Source organism: Pseudonaja textilis, chromosome 1, assembly GCF_049901715.1.
Source record: "Pseudonaja textilis isolate UNSWEBS1 chromosome 1, rPseTex1.2, whole genome shotgun sequence".
In the NCBI taxonomy this organism is placed as follows: domain Eukaryota; kingdom Metazoa; phylum Chordata; class Lepidosauria; order Squamata; family Elapidae; genus Pseudonaja; species Pseudonaja textilis.
Genome location: NC_141990.1, coordinates 128,925,869 through 128,942,158, shown reverse-complemented (window position 1 = coordinate 128,942,158; position 16,290 = coordinate 128,925,869). Strand labels below are relative to the sequence as shown.

Sequence of the window (16,290 nt, the reverse complement as noted above, 5' to 3'; positions counted from 1 at the left end):
ACAGGAGAACAGAGCTGGAAAGTAGGTTAGTGGGGTGGGGAGGGAATGGAGATTTTGCAGTATCCTTTCCCTGCCACGCCCACCAAAGTCATGCCCAACAAGTCACGCCCACAGAACCCATAGTAAAAAATGTTGAATCCCACCACTACCTGCCATTGAATATTTCTTATGCTACTTTTTCCTGTTAGATTGATAAAACTTTTCATGGCACAATTAATGTCTTCTCTGATTAGTAACAAAGTTGCCAGTCCCTATTATAAGAGAAGCCTACCTGTACTAAAATCTACCAGAATCTGGTACTGAAGCACTGAGAATCAGCCAGTATATATATGCCTTGAGTAAACATAGAATAATAACAAGAACAGAGGTGACTTCAGAAATAACCTTAAATTGCATGATATAATTTTTCCGCTCTGCTTCTTAATTTTAGATTCTCCTAGTACTATGTCATTTCAAAAGGATGGAAAGGCCTGACCTTGGGAGACCTGCATTCATGCTGTCTTTCTACTTTAATTTCCCCAGTGATGTTATCTATGAATTCACTACATTTTTATAATGAAGTGTTCACAATATTTTCCAAGCAGGGGGAAAAAACGTTTTCCTTACTCTGTCATCCCTCAAAGCAGCTAAATCTGTTCTTGTAATTTGTATAAATATTCTGTATTAGCATTAAAAAAAGTTAGTACTTATTTCTCTATTTGCGCTATTAAGATATTATTCTTTCAGTTACTTTCCCCCAGGTTGTAGGGGAATATAGTTGTAGGGGCTCAATAAGAAAGTTTCACATTCATAGTTGATATGTTCAACTCTAGAAGCTGCTAGTAAAGTACCCACTTCAGTTATGGATCTGTGATTTATGTTACCAACTTTATGTTGGTATAGATGTAGTAAATGTCCCTGAAAATGACAAGATTCTTTCTAAACTGTTTCTAATGTGCCAAAAGCTGATCTCATTAACCTGCAATTCTCAGACAGATGATAAATAGTACTTTAACCTTGGGCTTCTGGAAAAAATATAGGTATATAAAAAATACAATTCCTTGGTCTTGTTATTGCTTTGACTTGACTGACTAATTGAGTGATTGGGTGTTGATACAGCTTTCTAAACGACCTCATCTCTAAGCAGTTTACAGTAAAAATAATGAAAGGGTTATGGGAGTAAAATTAAATACAATATACCCATTAAAAATATTAGAAAGGGAAAAAGGGAAATCAAACTATTCCTCTGTCATATTCACATAGGGAAGTTTTGCAGGAAGAAATAGGACTTTAACAGGCATCTGAAGACAGAACAACTGGTTTCTCATAAGGGGAACCGAATTCCAGATATCAGGGAACTCTGAGAGAACCCTTACTGATTATGGTATTGCAGCAGAACCTCCTCTATTGAGGTTAAAAATGACTGCCCAGGTCTGTAATTGGGCTGTCAGGTATCCTGATCTCAAGTTAGATATCTATACATCAAAAGTAGGATCTACGATGCATCTCAGTATAAATAGGCAGCTAGTAATTTTGGTGTAACACAGGTATAACAATTGGAGGATCCTTGGTGCTCTCTGAACTTGTTTTCTTGAAGAAGTTTCATTATCTAAACTAGGTGACATCATTCGTACTGGTAGGGAATAGGGTTGTCGCTCTGTTTATATACAGTGGCTTGTCAGTGGCATATAAATGCTGGTGGGATAATCTTGGGGGTTCTTACGTTGGGCTGTTTACTTTTAGCTTGTTTGCTAGTTCCTTGATTGGGGTATTGTTCCTGGATTGGGGTATTGTTTACTTCTTGATTGTTGATTGTTGATTGTTGATCTGATTGTTAATCTCTGCTCATCTGGGTACTGATTGCTGGTGGGCAGGTGTTTTGATATTTTTGTTCCCTTTTTGGATATCGGTTGTCTCTTTTGAATGGTATGTAGATGTTGTCTATGTGCCTCTTGATGGCTGATTAGTATGGGTGCCAGGCTTTCAGGAATTACCTAGCATTTTTGGACTTGGCTTGGTCTAGGATGGTTGCAGTTTCCCAGTTGAAACTATGGTTAAGTTTCATGTGTTGTGAAACTAAAGAGTTTTTCATCATGTCATCATACCTGCTAGTTTTCCTCTGTTGGTCCAAGTATAACGAATGGCCAGGTAGCCTATTCAATCTCAATTTGTATGGCCTGCATTTTCCAGTCCGAGAGCAATAATAGCCTCATACAGAATGCATGCCAATAATTTAATTGTGAGGTTACTAACGTGAGAACAAAAATTTGGATGTTCCCTGTCCAGGAAAATGCAACATTGTTATTTATGTATTAATTCAATTTATACGGTTGCCTCTTGCCAAATGATTCTGGGCAGCTAACAAGGATTTTTATTTAAAAAAATCATAAGAATAGCAATAAAATAATAAAAGATACTGCATTATCAGCAATATAAAACCTGAGGTATTTGCTACAATAGTATATCATCTGGGTCAATTCCTTCAGGAAGAATCAGGTTTTCAGGATTTTTGTAAAGGCCAGTAGGTTTTATCAATCAAAATTGATAAAAGATACTCTGAGACACAGAGGTTACCTGGGAAGAACCCAAAATTTTCTACTGCTTCTTTCTGGGAATGCTCTCCCACTACAAAGGCTTTGTCTCATTAAGATGGATGCTAAGGCCTAGCTGGCCAAACCTCTACTGTTTTGGTGGGATTCAATTTTTTTTACTACCGGTTCTGTGGGCGTGGCTTGGTGGGCGTGGCTTGGTGGGCATGGTAGGGGAAGGATACTGTAAAATCTCCATTCCCTCCCAGGACAGTTACTGCAAAATCTCAATTCCCTCCCCACCCCACTAACCTGCTTTCCAGCTCTATTCTCCTGTGCAGGGCAATAAAAGAAGACTCAGCCAATCAGCTGGGGCTTGGGAGGCAGAGAATAGATGGGGGTGGGGCCAGTCAGAGGTGGTATTTGCCGGTTCTCCAAACTACTCACAATTTCTGCTACCGGTTCTCCAGAACTGGTCAGAACCTGCTGATTATCATTTCTGCTCTGCTTCAGAACATGAAACAGTAAATTTATAAATTCTGAAGCCAAGAAAACAACCATTCTTACTATAGATCCAGGCTGTACCACTTCTAAACTTGATACAGGGGGATTCTGATATGGAACTGGCGGCAAAGCCCTTCAGCCCTTGAGAATGCTGGCAATGAATGGGGAACCCCAATAGCTAAGCAAGTGACTGCTTGCAGAAGGGGGTCCTTGATATGAATTGACTTTGCATTAAACATGAACAATTGAGTTTCAGTTCTGGGGGGAAGGGAATAAAGGATGCTTGAATATTTAGACTCTTCCAAGGGATGATCACACATGCATTTCTTTATTATGGTTACGGACCAGAAAGTCAGAGGAATGCCTTTCACTGGAGCAACTTCCCTTGAAATTGTGTTTTGTGCAGTTGCTGTATGTTGTGCAATTGCAACAGCAATCAATTCCCCCTTGGAACCTGACTGCTTATTTGCTGGTTGAAGTTCTGACTACCAAATTGATTCAGACACCGCTACTGCCTAACCCTTTTCAGGTGAAAAATTAAAGCCCGGTTAGGTAAAGAAAGTGGACTTAATTCATAGGTTTTCAAGCATGAGCAATCATACACAGATTTCCTGACTTGAAACAAGCCTGTTTAATTTCTTCTAGACTCAAGTAAGAGGCTCACAATTTATGGGGTGGCCTCTTAGGGTACCTTCCCCACTTCCAGTTGAATTATGCCAGGATTGCAGAGGTTTCACACTGAGTTGTTCTGTTTCATATCTGGATAAACACATCCCTTGATTGCAACTGTGTGATGACGGGAACCTCATTCAAAGATGGCAGAATGGGGAGAGGAAACCCTTACAGGCACAAAGCTAGCTGCAAAAGCAAAGCCAAGCTAGAAATGTATCCTCTGAACTTTTTATGTTTAAAGAGCTTGATAAATAGGGCAAAAGGAAGCCTTAGACTTCTGTGACTCTCAGTTGGCCTGCCCAAAGGCGATGGTAAGGTGACCAACTTTTTTTTACAATGAAAAGGAGGACACAAATAAATTGAAGAAAAAAAAAAACCCAAAGCCACTTGCGTGCGGCTCAGGCTTGCAGGAGGTGAGTTAGAATGCCTCTGCGCCTGCACAAACGCCTGTCATGCCCCCGGTGGAGACTGACTCTGAGGAAGAGGAGGAACAGCCAACAGGGAGTGGAAGTGTGGCTCCAGAGGTGGTGGAGGAGGCCGGGGAAGGGCAGAGGCTGGCTGAGCAATCAGAGGAGGATCCAGGGCCATCCCCTATCCATCCTAGGGCACGCAGGGAGGAGAGGATCAGGGAAAAACGTGGTTTCTCCGGGAGGAGACGGCCATGATCCTCCTCATGGGTTGCAGCTGTGAGCTCTGTATAAGAGTTTGGAACTGTGTGTTCACAGACCCGCTGGAGTCAAATTAGTGCTTTCCTTGGATGAGGTTTATCTTTGTTAGCATTCTTTCCATGGACTCTCCCCGGTTATCTTCCTGGAATATATGATTAATTATCTTGGTTTGCCTTGGAGCTCTCGTCAATGCCGTTTGTTTGGGGTTTCTGTTTCGCTTCATTATCTACTTTTTGAATTTAAACTGTGACTAATAAAACAGCGAAGCTAAGTTGAAGGCATTACAAGACTTTGATTCATGTTTTAGTTTTTGTGTTGTTTTTGAGACACTACGGGTCATCACAATGCCTCGGCACCTGCGCAAAATGCACGTTTGGCATCTGCATGCATGCAAAGTGTGTGCACGCATGCAAAGCGTGCCCACCAAGCCACGGCCACCGAACTAGTGGCAAACATATTTGAATCCCACCACTGCCAGAACAGTACAAAATGATATAAGCAGAATACAGTTTTAATCTCTAGCTGACATAGCACATTACCCAGGCAAATCAGAAATGTCAGAAGTAACCAGGATTGCAGAACCATGTATGCTAAGAGTAGTAATTTAACTGTATTCTAACCCTGGTTGGTACTCAAGGAATCACATACAACATGGAAAATGAGATGGGAAATGGCTAAGATTCAGCTCTAAGTAAACTGCAGCGTTAAAGGATGAAGTAAGAGGAAGGGAGTTTTGGTAAGACTCAGGACCCCATCAAACCATGAATGAGTAGTTTAGCTGTCTGGGAAATCAAAAGTGATCTACAAATTCCATCATTGAATATGGAAAGGTGACATTACTTGGTTGTAATTTTAATGAAGAGTCTGAACATTAAGCAGGCATGGACCTTTATTCTCAAATTTTGAGCTATTGAGAAAGGTGCCATCAAAAAAGATCTGCATCACTAAGAGGATACCAGGGGCAAACTGACTGGGGAAGATCAGTTATTTGTTTGTTTTTTTCAACTTCAATCTGTGGTTGGACAACCCCTCTCAAAATGTCCTCAAGGTATCTTGATAAAGAAGTCCAAATTTGTTCATCTCAACAAGGAAAGTGCTGTTCAATCTGGGTTTTGTCGGATGAAATTCAAACTTGGTACTTGTTGAGAGAGCAAAGAAAAGAACCAAGAATTGGAAAGAATATCAGAAAAATAACCCAAGAAGGGACAGAACTGGTTGGTAGAGATTCAGAATATCAAACAGGAGTGTCGGGCTTGAGTCATCAGAACAACATTAAAAACTCAGGTGCAATCTGACAGAAAACAATTATCTGAAAACTTTTAGATGGAAAAAGAAGAAAAATCGGTAGGCAGAACTTACAAGACAATCAAAATAAGGGGTTTTCAACAAAAGATTATTAAAAGAATGCTTAAAAAGAGCTGAGAAGAAAAAAGAAAATAAAATCCTTATAAGCCTGATCATAGAAAGCAAAATAAAGGAAAAGGAAATCAATATAGGAGGAAGAGGGGAAGAATCAGATAGGCATTCAAGGTTGAAGACAGAATAACAGATAATCAGAGTTGGAAGGGACCTTGTAGGTCATCTAATCCAACCCCCCTGCCCAAGCAGGAGACCCTACACCATTTCTGACAAATTGCAGTCCAATCTCTTCTTGAAAGTCTCAAGTGATGGCGCTCCCACAACTTTCAAGGGCAAGCTGTTCCTATCAGAAAGTTTCTCCTTATTTCCAGGTTAAATCTCTCCTTGCTCAGTTTCCATCCGTTATTCCTTGTCTCGCCTACAGGCACTTTAGAAAATAGCTTGACCCCTTCCTCCCTGTGGCAGCCCCTCAAATATTGGAAGACTGCTATCATGTCTCTCCTGGTCCTTTTCTTTACTAGACTAGCCAAGCCCAGTTCCTGCAACCGTTCATTGTATGTTTTAGCCTCCAGTCCCCTAATCATCCTGGTTGCTCATCTCTGTTCTTTTTCTAGAGTCTCAGCATCTTTTTTATAGTGTGGTGACCAATACTGGATACAGTACTGTAGGTGTGGTCTTACTAAGGCTTTATAGAATGGTATTAATACCTTACTTGATCTTGATTGTATCCCTCTGTTAATACAATTTAGGATTGCATTAGCTTTTTTGACTACTGCTGCACATTGCTGGGTCATATTTAGCTGGTTGTCCACTAAAACTCCAAGATCCCTCTCACAGTTACTGCTATTGAGCCTGGTTTCATCCAGTCTATATGTGTACTTTGGTTTTTCTTGCCTAAGTGTAGGACTTTACATTTCTCTACATTTAATTTCATTTTGTTAGATATGGCCCAGTGTTCTAGTCTTCTTGGGTGTTAGCTATTCCTGCCAGATTAGCATCATCTGCAAATTTGGTACGTTCCCCTTCTATTCCTTCATATAAGTCATTAATGAAGATACTGAAGAGTACTGGGCCTAAGACAGAACCTTGTGGCACCCCACTGCTTACTGCCCTCCATGTAGACTTAGACCCATTAAGGACTACCTGTTGAGTACGGTTTGTCAACCAGTTGCGAGTCCATCTAGTGGTGGTGCTATCTATTCCACTTTTTTTCTAGCTTACTAAGAAGTAGGTTGTGGTCTACTTTGTCGAATGCCTTGCTGAAATCTAAATATATTATGTCCACAATATTTTGCTGATCTACTTATTTAGTCACTGTGTTGAAGGATGAAATAAGATTGGTTTGGCATGATCTGTTTTTAACAAACCCGTGCTGACTACTAGTTATTACTTTACTTGTTTCTAGTTGTTGGCAGATCTGTTTTTTTAATTATCTTTTTCAATAACTTCCCAGGATTGATGTTATAACAACAGCCATATCTTCCTACAAGATATCAAAAGACATAAAGTTACAGCCGACATAAGACTCATATTGCTGAGCACTATCCCCTTGCCCCCCAAACCTAGAAGAAAACTCTGGGAATAAAAGAAGATGGAGAAGAACTCTCAGATAAATGACTCTGATGAAATCAATGTAGACTTTCATTGTAAAAGCTTGAAGCTACTTGTTCTGCTGTGGGACTAGCAGAATCACTGACTTCTTTTGAAAGAAAAGATCAAATCAACAGATAATGGTGAAGCAAATTATTTCTGGAAAATGTATCCCCAAAGCAACCAATGCTGAAAAATATATTTGGTTAGCTGTGCCAAGATGTAGAAAAATGATGCTGAAGAATGTTCCAGGCATATTCAAGACTAAGCATTCCTTTCTGAACTCATATATGAGGAATGGGGATGACAAAAGGTAACCTGATTTCTGGTGAACTACATATTTCATACGGAGGCACGATGGCTCATTGGTCAAAGACACTGAATTCATCAGCTGACAGTCTGGGTTCAAGACCTGGACACCGCACAACAGAGTGAGCTCCCGTTACTTGCCCAAGCTCCTCCCCACCTAGAAGTTCGAAACCATGCAAATGCGAATAGATAAATAGGTACCACTTCAGTGGGAAGGTAACAGCGTTCTGTGTGCCTCAACCTATACAGTCATGCTGGCCCTATGACCATGGAAGCGTCTTTGGAAACGCTGGCTCCCTCAGCTAAGAGACAGAAATGAGTATTGTTCCCCCTAGAATCAGAGTCAACTGGAAAGGTGAAACCTTTACCTTTAGTTTTATATATTTCATAGCCGATCAAATAGCCTGTGTAAAAAAAAAAAAAAACACGAGAAGTTTCACAAATATCCATTTAGCAGGAATGCACCGTTCTTAAGAAGCTAAGAAATCAAGGAAGGAAAAAACCCAGAGCCCGAATTATGGAATTATCTTAAGTTCTTGAAAAGTCCTGGAGGACTTCTAAAGTTTTATTATTTTCTCTGAAATCAGAGAAGGAATGAAGAAAGGACAAAAAATGTTCAGAAAGGCTAGAATGTAGAACTGGCAATTAAGAACCAATCAGTAAAGAGTAACATAAAGAGATTAAGCACCTGTTCGTCAGTTAATGGATGGAAGAAAAGAGAAAGAAAAATAATCAAATGTTGCTCAGATTTAGCAGAGAATCCAGTTTCACTTGGGAAATCTGAATGCATATTGACAGTGATCACACGGGGAATGATTGGGGAAACATGCATAATTCCATTTGATAGTTTTGGGGAATAGAAAAATCAGCTTGATATAATAAAATTCAAACAAAGATGACCTTGGTTTAGGGAGGCAAGGGAAAACGCAAGCCTTTTTTTCAGTATCCAACTACACAGAATGAGTTAAAGCAAGTATAGTTTATTGCTGAGAAAGCTAAGTGCTGTTGACTCTAAGGGAGAAAACAATATGTCAGATACAATAGATAAAAGCATATGACCATCAAAAATATATGATAATAAAACACTCTGAGCGCAACTTATGTCTAAAGAATTCTAATTCTACTTTTTCAAAAGTTTGATCTTAAATAAATGTGACTGAAGCACAATCCATCTTTGCTTGTGGCAATGGACATAAAAAAAAATGTAATGCAGGAAAAATACATCTTGGAAATTTTACTACCGGTTTTGTGGGCATGGCTTGATGGGCATGGCAGGGGAAGGATACTGTAAAATCCCCATTCCCTCCCCACCCCACTAACCTGCTTTCCAGCTCCATTCTCCTGTTCAGGGCAACCAAAGAAGACCTAGCCAATCAGCTGGGACTAGGAGGCAGAGAATAGATGGGGCGGGCCCAGTCAGAGGTGGTATTGGCCGATTCTCCGAACTACTCAAAATTTCCACTACTGGTTCTCCAGAAGTGGTCAGAACCTGCTGAATACCACTTCTGCTTGGAATTGATGGAGGATTCTATTATTAAGGATTACCACTCTAAAAGTTATACTGGACAGGTAGTCCTCAACTTACCACAGTTCTTTTAGTGACCATTCGAAATTACAATGGCATTGAAGTAAGTGACTTATGACTGTTTTTCACACTTACAACCATTGCAGCATCCCTATGATTACCTGATCAAAATTCAGATGCTTGGCAACTGACTCATATTTATGATGGTTGCAGTGTCCTGGGGTCATGTGATCAGCTTCTTTGACCTTCTGACAAGCAAAGGCAATGGGGAAGCCAGATTCACTTAATAACCATGTTGCTAACTTAACCACTGCAGTGATTCACTTTACAACTGTGGCAAGACAGGTTGTAAAATGGGGCAAAATTCACTTAATGCCCGTCTCGCTTAAAAAACATAAATTTGGGGCCCCATTGGTTGTAAGCCTGAGTAAGTAACCAGGCAATCCACACAATTTCTCTCCATGAAATGGGCAGAAAGGAGAAATTAGGATGTGAAAGGAAGACATTGGCAAACATAGGCTGACCTGATGCAGGGCACCAACCATTTTGCGAGTCTCTTGATAGACCCTTTCGGAAGTCCAGTGAGGGTTCAGCTCCTTCAGGGCTTTTGCCAGGCGGTTGTGCTCTCGCAACCAGAGAGTATGCAGAGCTGCCAAGGAAAGCACTTCACTCGACCTGGTATCCCCAGCCATGAAGCATTCGATCCTTTCTGCTTTGTCCTCCTTTGGATCTTGGGCGCAAGGAGAAGGCACTTGGTCAACGAAAGGAAGATATTCAAGCCCTTTATCAAAATGTAGCAGGTTAATTCTTAGGAGGCCTCCTTCACTGGTCAGATTCCTCAGCTTGTTCTCCGCAGCCGCTGTGCTGCCATAAACAGTAGAGGCATCCAAGAAGGAAGTAGCTATATTCATCTGTTGCCTTGGGTTTATCGCCGATAGATTTCCTAACGGTCCCTGTTGACCAGTGGTGCATGCAGGCTTCGAACGATAAAAAGGGATGCAATCCATCCTTGCAGAGAATGTATCATTGGGGAAGACCTGTGAATGAAATGAATTATTTTCATGAAAGAGTGTAGCCTTTTTTAAAGTCACAATGTGGAGCAGATTTTTTAAGTTTAGAATTAAAGGAGGTATAAAACCACACATGTTACTAGAAAGGGGTTTCCTACAGTAGAAAGACCTTCCTACAGTAGATCTTCTCCAGAACAAATTTATAATCCTTTGGTGCAACTTCTTTTTACAATTCATCTACATGTTTACGCAATGTTTTGTAGTAAGGCCCAGTGCATACACCAGGGATCAGCAGAAGGAGTGAAAGGCTTCTTTTGTACAGCACTAAGCGCTTAGACTTATACCACTTCACAGTGTTTTTACAGCCCTCTCTAAGCAGTTTACAAAGTCAGCCTATTGCTCCCAACAATCTGGGTCCTCATCTTACCAACCTTGGAAGGATGGAAAACTGAGTCAACCTTGAGCCTGAATGGATAAAGACTTTTTCTGACTTGGCACAAGAAATAGTAATCACAGTTCAATCTTCTGCCTAAGCTCCGACGCAGAGTCTTTTTCTAGCAGTGGCAAAACAGTTCATAGAAAGCACTTCTATTTACCCATTGGTGAATCTATCCGTAGATCTGTAGAATGTCACATTCTTTATTAGGGCTGCAAAAAAAATTATTGGTTTCTTTTCGTAGTGGTACAGTGGCTCTTGCCTCACAATCAGGAGGCTGTGGGTTCGATCCTAGGTAGTGCCAGATATTTATCTCTCTGGGTAACAGATTCCTAGCGTGATACTACCATTCTTCTGGGGAAGGGGGAACCCTGGATGTATTACTTAGTTTATTGCTTTCCTGTCACCTTTATGTTATAACCTTTATCCTGGCACCTAGGCGCCCTGGGATTTGCTCACCTTTTGGGGAATGTATTAGGGGAGAGGGCCATGTGGGTTGTTTCACTCTGAAAGGCAGCAGAAGATGTCCCCGGGAACGCTCGCTTATCAGGTTCCCAGGAGGCCTGTTAAAATAACATCTCCACACCTGCGGATTGGCTGAATCCACACTGGACTGAAGGGAAGGGTTTCTAAACGCCTTTATCCTGATTGTATCATTTGAGGGAAATCAGAGTCTGTTTTCTTTTACCTTGCTATCGCTCCTGTTCAATAAAAGGTTCCTTTCTGAAACGCCAAGGTTTCAAGAGTCCTTACTTTCTTGGGCAAAGAGGAGAAGATGGATCTTACACTGGGCACAATGAATAATTATCTGCTCTGAACTCTGCATTGGTGACAGGAAGGGCATCCAGCCAGTAAACGCTCAGCTCCATTCACTTGCCCTGACTCCACCTCAAAGTAAGGGATTAAGGGGTCATTAAAAGACAAAAAAAAAAAATGGTTTCTTTTCAGGTTTGCTATAAAACACACAGAGATATTTATACTTGTTTTCAGTGGTGGGATTCCAATTTTTTTACTACCGCTTCTGTGGACGTGGCTTGGTGGGCATGGCAGGGGAAGGAGACTGTCAAATCTCCAGTCAGAGGTGGTATCTGCCGGTTCTCCGAACTACTCAAAATTTCTGCTACTGGTTCTCCAAAACTGGTCAGAACTTGCTGAATACCCACCTCTGCTTGTTTTGTTTATGAAATGGGGGAATGATCTCTGATTCTGCATAATTCTAGCTGCAGAAAACTCAGGTCTTTTGCTGACATCCAAGTGTTGCCCAGTTATTTGCAGCACACATTGGGTAGCTGTGGTTTAAGATGCAGATTTTTGAAAAGCAAAATACACAAAAACATGTGGGGGGGGGGCTTCTAAAAATCTAAATAAATAAATCAGGAGCACGGCAGATAAAAGGAGAGGATTTAACTCTTTCCTTTGATCTGTGGTCTTAAAGAACACTTCTCTAAATGTCAGCTATTTTGTTGGCTTTATTTCTCTTTCCAGAGGGAAATTACACTTACACATTTTCAAGTGTGAAGCCTTTTGTGGCAGAGCAAGTTGTCATACGCCACAACTGGGAATGTCTTTTCTGTCGTGTTATGCATGAACAATTTAAATTTCTTTCTTTCTTTCTTTTACTCCTTTGTGTAGTTAGTGGAGTCATGCAGAAAGGAAGGAGAAGCAAGCATTTCATGATCTCTAGGCAGGAGAAACCATTCTGTAAGGTAGAGGGAATTCTTATACAGGTAGTCCTCAACTTACACAACACTTCATATAGTGACCATTTGAAGTTACTGAAAAAAGTGTTTTACATGCTTTACACTTACAACCATTGCAGCATCCCCGTGGTCATGTGATCAAAATTCAGACCCTTGGCAACTAACTCATATTTATGACAATTGCAGTGCCTTGAGGTCATATGATCAGCTTCTGCGATCTTCTGACAAGCAAAGTCAAGGGGGAAGCCAGATTCACTTAACAACTGAGTTACGGTCATGCCCTTGTTAGAGCCGGACTCTGAGGGAAAGGAGGAACAGCCGACAGGGAGTGGAAGTGTGGCTCCGGAGATTGTGGAGGAGGCTGGGGAAGGGCAGAGTCCGGCTGGGCAGTCAGAGGAAGAACCAGGCCCACCCCCTCTTCATCCTAGGACACATAGGGAGGAATGTAGAAGGAAACAACTTGGCTTATGAGAGAGGAAGCAGCCATGATCCCTCTCATTGGTTGTAGCTGGGGAGAATAGTGTATAAGAGAGACAGTGAAAACACAGCATTGCTAGAAGCAAAGCATGTTTTAGTTTGGGCTGTAGTTATCTTGGTTGGTGTCCTTCCAACAGACTGTGTCTTATCTTCTTGAAGTTGGTAATTATTTATCCTGGTCTGTTTGTGGAAATTCCTTCATTGTAGTTTGTTTTGTTTTTTTATTTCACCTTCATCTGCTCATTGAGTTTGGACTGTATTGCTTTCTTTTGAAGACTATTTTGTAATAAGTTTAATCTCCAACTGAGAATTATTGAACAATGGGGCCAAGTTGGAGACATTAAAGGACATTTATTTTCATTTTGGATTTTGTTACATTTGTGTTACACTCCGGGTCATCACAGTTACTAACTTAACAACTACAATGATTCACTTAACAAATGTGGCAAGAAAGGTCGTAAAATAGGACAAAACTCACTTACATATTTCACTTAGCAACATAAATGTTAGGCTAAAATTCTGGTCGTAAGTTGAGGACTACCTGTATTTGGCACCTTTGAAGTATAACTTAAAATGCAGGAATTGTACAGCATTCAGAAGCCTTCCCCAATTTTCCTTTCTTGTCACTGTGGGAATCAATTGGCCAACTCAGCTATGGTTGAATTTCTGAACCAAAATGTTGTACTTTCCCATTTTCAGTAATAACTCTTACTTCGTACAAGGAAGATGTCATAAAGAAGAGTTGATTAAGTTACATGTAACATTGCCTTTCTTGTATATTACCTTTGTTCTGATTATTAATATCAGTAAAGTTACAGGAAGAAAATATATTGACAATTCAAAGAAAGCAATGTAGATTTCCCTATAGATATTTTGATGGAGCTGAAAAAGTTAAGCTAAAATACATTTACACATTTGGAACTACTCATAATATTATGTCATGAAAGTTTTATCAATGTGGTATCAAAATTAATGGTGATGCACAACAGTTTTTACACTGGAACATCATAATTTTTCATTCAGGGGAAATACATTGAGGCTGCCATGTAAGTATGGAATTCTGTCATAATTCCACTATATGTTAAATGCTAACAAAAGAATTATTCTCATGATTTGAGGGTGCATCTTCATAGAATGTTTTATCCTTAATTACTAGGAGAAAATATTTCTTGCTATTTAACTACATTTATCATGACAATTTAAATAAAATATAATTACCATGCTACCTTTAGAAAAATTACTGTCAGGACATCAAATAGCTACTAGCTATTAAAATCTATCTCAGATTTATAATTATCACACTCAAGAGGATCCTTCTGTTTTGAGGAAAGGAATTCATTCTTCTGAGGTACTTTTCTTACTCTTAATCTTCAAAGAAATGATATATTAAATGGAGATTGATAGTACAAAAATTTAGAGACCAATTGCATAAGAGGTCAGGAAATTACCCTAATTTGTGTCTTTATTTATATTTATTATTTATTATATTTTCATCCCCCCGGCCCCCAATAATAGTATTCTTGACCACTGAGTTGATTAGGCTGGCAAAAAGCTTAGAATCTGTATTAGCATTTGAATTTGAAATATTTTTCTTTCAATGTTACATACTTTTTAACTGTATATGTTAAACTGTATATGTTAGGGTGGACTAAACATGAACACAATTTTCTTCATAGTAAACCAAAATGTGTAATTGTTTCTTTGACTCAGCATGTTACATGAACTGAGCTACTTTATAGCTTAGTTTATTCTGTGAACTCAGCCAACTATGTCTTGTTTAACAAGCCATGGTTAATCAAATTATAAAAAATCTGAATATAGTCAAAGAGTTGCAATGGCTTGTCAGTTTGACAACACATAAAAGAATGGAACTAATTGCTATAAAAATACTTATTATGTCTCCTATGGATGTTGTAGAATAAATGAATATACCCCTCAATTATCTAGTACAAAGTCAAGATATTTAACCAAATAACCAAGTCCTGTCTGTATCCATTGTAGGATAACATCTGTTCCCACTAGATTAAAATAAAATGGGGATATATGGGATGGATTTCTTGAATGTAAAACATATCCCCAAACCCAGAGGGACAATTTTCATTACAGCTGGGCTGGATTTTCATTATAGCTGGTAGCTCCCTGAAGAAGGATTGATATTTCCTCAAAGGACTGGCTCATTTTTAATAAGCGTGCTGCACAGGATGGTAGACTTCTGAATATGCACACCACTGGAATTTCATACATCAAATACATCTGCTTGCAGCGATAGGCCTCAAAGGACACCCCTTGAGTCTTGAAGCCCTTCAAGAGTGAAGTAGTTTAAGTACATACAAGCACACATGCGTAAAATATGCAATGACGGATGATTTGGTCACATCCAGGTACACAACTGTGAATGGGACTCTTTTTTAAAAAGTATGTAAAAATAAATATTTTTTTTAAACAGTACCTGTATTGGGAAGCATGGATTTTGGTTTGCGCAAGTCATTTGACAATTGATGGCTCCCTGGAAGGAAGGTTGGTTTTCACTTTGGGGAGTAAAGGCAAGATCATGGTCTATATATTGGCCCCACACGGTGATCAGATCAGAATATAGCTCATCTTCAGTGACAGCCTCGTTAGACGCTTCAATAATTTTTCTTGTCACTTCACGTACCTGGAAGACAGTGAGTTAACAACTCAACATGTTACATAGTATTTTTTTCCTAATGTTATTCCAACCCTGAAAAGGCTTCCACCCCCAAATTGTTGGCTTGTTTCTCTACATTCTGACAGACTGGCACTTATATACAGGTATAGGAGTTGGACATCACAGAAGGTTGAACTACATGTTTACCAGCATATTATTCATCCTTTTGGAAAATAAGAAACTCGTGACTTAGTATTTTGAGGGAGACCCAAATAACTTGATTGTTTGATAACTACTAATTGCACTCCTATACATGGCTACTCAGAAGTGACCTCCATTTAGTTCAATGAGACTTATTTTCAGATACAATTACATTCTAAGAGGTCTTACATAGTATCGTCAGTCATATAATGAGAGCACTTCTGTCCACCGAAAAAAGAAGATGGGAAAGAAACTGAAAGACACAGCTTCTGAGGGGAAGGGTTGCTTTCTGGTACCTGGATGAGAGTCTAGAAGCAGTCAGGCAAACAGATATTTGTCTTTGAAATGGTATTCATGCAGGTCCAGAGTGTCTTTCCCAGGCAGAAATACAGAAGTGCTCTTGTCTGTGATGCAGTGATAGATTTGCTCATTAAGTATGGGAGACTGCTAATGGTTAAGATGCTGGGCTTGTGGACTGAAAGCACATTTGGGACAACCCATGACCTAGATAACTGAGAATCTCTACAGATTTAAGCTATACAATTTGGGATGAACACCCTTTAAATGGTGTGAGAGTTGGAAAGGATTTCCAGAAGAAAAATAGCAGTCTACAGAAATCATTTGCACTGCTCAGGAGGAGGGCTCGGACAAGCGGTCTGTATTGGAAGCAGGGATGGGGCCAGGGCAGGCTGGCAGTCATCAG

General features: G+C 39.9%; 1 protein-coding gene across 1 annotated transcript in view; it reads right to left on the bottom strand.

Moving 5' to 3' along the window:
* The window catches only part of TPO (thyroid peroxidase), a 55,927-nt gene that overhangs the window by 14,970 nt on the left and 24,667 nt on the right, over nt 1–16,290 (bottom strand). The window contains exons 6-7 of the mRNA XM_087923633.1: nt 15,207–15,413; nt 9,659–10,171 (exon numbers count right to left, since the gene is read on the bottom strand). Coding sequence (XP_087779759.1) covers nt 9,659–10,171; nt 15,207–15,413 — 720 coding nt within the window. The remainder of the gene's footprint in view (nt 1–9,658; nt 10,172–15,206; nt 15,414–16,290) is intronic.